At 43.1% G+C, this 3,678-nt stretch overlaps 1 protein-coding gene across 1 annotated transcript; it reads left to right on the top strand.

The window, feature by feature from the left end:
- Positions 1 to 2,215: 2,215 nt before the first annotated feature.
- On the top strand, positions 2,216 to 3,319 carry LOC124681434 (BTB/POZ and MATH domain-containing protein 2-like). The gene has a single exon (XM_047216357.1). It carries the CDS (start codon positions 2,216 to 2,218, stop codon positions 3,317 to 3,319), a length of 1,104 nt encoding a protein of 367 aa, XP_047072313.1.
- The last annotated feature ends 359 nt before the right edge of the window (positions 3,320 to 3,678 follow it).

Below are 3,678 nucleotides of genomic sequence, written 5' to 3' on the forward strand. Positions count from 1 at the left end.
CCTAATTGCTGTCTTGTTTCCAGCTTGCAATCCTCCTTCGTCCCTAGTTAAAAGGTATATCCCTATATCTGCCATTATTTCTCTGTAGCTTTTGGACTGCATAAGTTCGGATGAGCTCCTCGTTGTAGAAGACAACAAGTGCATGGTATATAACTCCTCTTTTTTCTGACTGGGAAAGCGGGTACATGACTCCTATGCCCTGTCATTTTTCTCTCTCTAGTGCATGATATATAAATAGTTGAAGCTTAGAGTTCTGTCCAATGTGTATGATACTTGAATTTCTCTTACTAGGGCTTAAATGAATTTGGGTGACATGTGCCCCTTTGATCAAAAAGAACTATCTATTTATGTGTATGCTGCAAGTAGAATGGGATTGATTGTGTGACACCTATAGTTTCAATTTCCTGAGATGCATAAATTTCAAAAGAGGGGTATCTGCTTGCTAAGTTTGATATAGTCCGCAAGGGACTTAACTGCTCTATGTGGAGTTCTATTTACCTGATGCCATAGGTTGAGATTGCAATCCTCTAATTCTTCCCTATGTTATTTCTCGAGTGAGTTCTCGCCTAGTTCTTGTTTATGCTGTTTCTTTTGGGCTGCTGAGGGGCCTCCTCATTGTAGAAGACAACATGTCCATGCTATATAATTCCTGTTTGTTTTGACTTATTTGGAGTAACTATCTGTTCAGGCTTCTGACAGTCGAAGTGAAGGTATCACCATTCTTTCTTTCTCGCTTTTGTTTTTGTCTCCTTCATTGAAACTTGGCCAAGTTTAGGATGGGCTTATGTGTATTGGTATCATGGTATGATTCTCGAACCAATTGCTTGGCTTCGGTTTTGTGTGATTCTAAGCATAGAGACATGCTACTATGCTGTTGAACTAAATCTGTTGTTACTGTTTAATAAAAAACTGTTACTATGAGCACATTTTTTCTGTCGCCCTTAATAAACCACAGCAGGTTGTAATCTTTAGGCTCATATAAATATACAGGTTATGTTAAATCCCTCCAACAAGAAGATTTAAACTGTGCCAATACACCTTTCACTATTCAGATTTCTGTGTCGTGAAACCAGTACTGGGGGAGAGGAGGGATGGTTTCAGTAGTGATATTCTCTAAGAGGTCGTTTGGTATCCATCATTTAAGCCTGGAATCCTGGAATTCATTTTAAAATTCCATAGGTGGGCTGTTTGGTTGCCACAGAATTGGGCCATCATTTTATTTGGGAAATCCGGCAAAATGATGCCATGTGTAATCACAATTCCGAGCTGAAACCTGTCTTTCACAATTCCTGTGGCAACCAAACAAATTCAATATTGAATTCTACTTGTCATTTACAATTCCTGTGGCAACCAAACAAGTGTCCATTTCTGAAATTACAATGTAAATGAAATGAATACATGTATTCATTTCAAAATGCTACAAATGAAATGAAAACCTGGCTTCCAAACGACTTCTAAGTTAATCAGAGTCTAGCATTGCTCGTTGAGCATATGCCGTATCTGAGATTTTGTCTCAAGTTTCTGATCCGGAGGACAATGCGTTTGAATGAATTCTAGTTGTTTGCCTTTTTTATATACTCCTACGATTCATACTAATATAGATGTATTTAGACATACTCCGTATTTTAGTTCGATGTACATCCATATTTTAGTCACTAGGCATCACCATGTTTCCAATACAAAGCATTCTTTTAATCCAACAGAACACTTTTGTTTTCTTACAACTTCTTAGTGCATTTCGAAAGCACCAACTGAGATTTTTTTCCTTTGGGAGGAACCAGCTGAGTATCTGATCATATGCGCTGCTAGTCTGTTACCTTTTTTTTTGAGAAGTTGCTAGTCTGTTACCTGTTAGCCTTATTAGGAAAAAAGGAATATACAGTGAAGCCCATCCGAGCCCAACAACGTTCGTCACATGACCTAAGCCCACTTGACGCCGCCGAGTTCCCCAGTTTTGCTGCTGCCCTGCTCTCGCACTCCTCTTCTACTGCTCCGCCGACCGAACCGCACCAGCAGCCGACGGCAAGCAAAGGCGGCGGTCCATTTCTTCCTGGATCTGCCCACTTCCGCATCTCACCTCCAGCTCCTCACCGCGCTCTGGTCGCTTCCTAGCCGGCCAGTTTCCTACCGTGGGTCGTGGGACGGGGCACCGACCCACGATTCCGGCTGCCTCCTACACATCCATTCTACCTTAGCTACAGAGCCAACATCGGGAATGGCAGATCAGCACAAGGTTTCTGCTGAATCCGAGGAAAGGTCCTTCGTGTTCAAGGTACATGGATACTCAAGACTGAAGGAGCTGCTCAAGAACGGCCAGTGCGTGGCTTCTCCCCCTTTCAGCGTTGGAGGTGACAACTGGGTTCTCAGGTATTACCCCAACGGTTGCGACTTGGCAAAAGGTAATGCTAGTCGGATATCCCTGGTTCATGATTCTGCCAAGGGTAAGGTGGTGAATGGGAAGCCCAAATCTATCAGTGTACTTGGCAAAGATGGTCTACCGGTGCCACCATGCGTCGGTGGCATGATTGAAACGGAATTAGATTTTGAAACGATTTACCGAGGCAATTTGGTTGTCCTTCTCAATCGGGAGAAATTGGAGCGATCAGGGTATGTAATAGATGACTGTTTCAGAATCAAGTGTGATCTGACTCTCAAGAAGGATATCCACAGTGAAGAAACAATTGGGAATCAGTTTGTTGTTGTCCCTCCAACCGACTTGCATCTGCATTACCGAGACCTCCTAGACAGCATGGATGGAGCGGACGTGACCTTTCATGTCGGTGGGGAGAAGTTCTTGGCTCATAGGATCGTGCTCGCTGCTAGGTCATCTGTATTCAAGGCGGAGCTCCTCGGCACCATGAAGGAGAAAACCGACAGTCCTATTGAAATCGGTGACATGGAAGCTGATGTGTTCAAGTCCTTGCTTCACTTCATATACACCGACTCGCTGCCTGTTCTTGAGTTGGCTAGCAAGCATGGTGAAGCACCTCGAGATGTGGTGATGGCTGGTCATCTGCTCGTGGCAGCAGACAGGTACAACATCGGCAGGCTTAAATTGATGTGCGAGCACAAGTTATGTAGCCATATTGATGCCAACATGGTGGCGACCAGTTTGGCTTTAGCTGAGCAGCATAACTGCACTGGACTCAAGGAAGCTTGTTTACAGTTCCTCACTTCTCCTTCCAATTTGGAGGCGATGAAGGCAAGTGAAGGCTACAAGCATCTGAAAATTAGTTGCCCGTCTGCTCTTAAGGAGCTGATTGCTAGGCTCCTGCCGGTTGAAATGAAAGCGGCCAAGGAAATCATCATGGAGATTTAGTAGTGTGGCTCATAATGACAAAATCTGAATTAATTAGGCATGCTTCAGCTTAGTTCTTATGTATGCTTACATGTGTCCTCAGCTATCTATGTCTGTTGTGAGTTCGTTGGGTTGCGGTGTGAATCGAATTCTAACTTCGGCTTAAGTGAAATTGGGCATCATGTTGTCTCCTTTGATTGAAAAACTCCTATCTATTTATACCTATATTACAACTAGAACGAGATTGATTGGGTGACAACTTTTATATTTGCTGGGATGCATGAATGTCAAAATTGGTTTCTGCTTGCTTCAGTTTTTGTTACTGTATATCCGTATTGGGCTTCAACTACTCCATGTGGTATTTTATTTTACCTGATTCT

The sequence above is a fragment of the Lolium rigidum genome, unplaced genomic scaffold, assembly GCF_022539505.1.
Source record: "Lolium rigidum isolate FL_2022 unplaced genomic scaffold, APGP_CSIRO_Lrig_0.1 contig_42541_1, whole genome shotgun sequence".
Classification (NCBI taxonomy): domain Eukaryota; kingdom Viridiplantae; phylum Streptophyta; class Magnoliopsida; order Poales; family Poaceae; genus Lolium; species Lolium rigidum.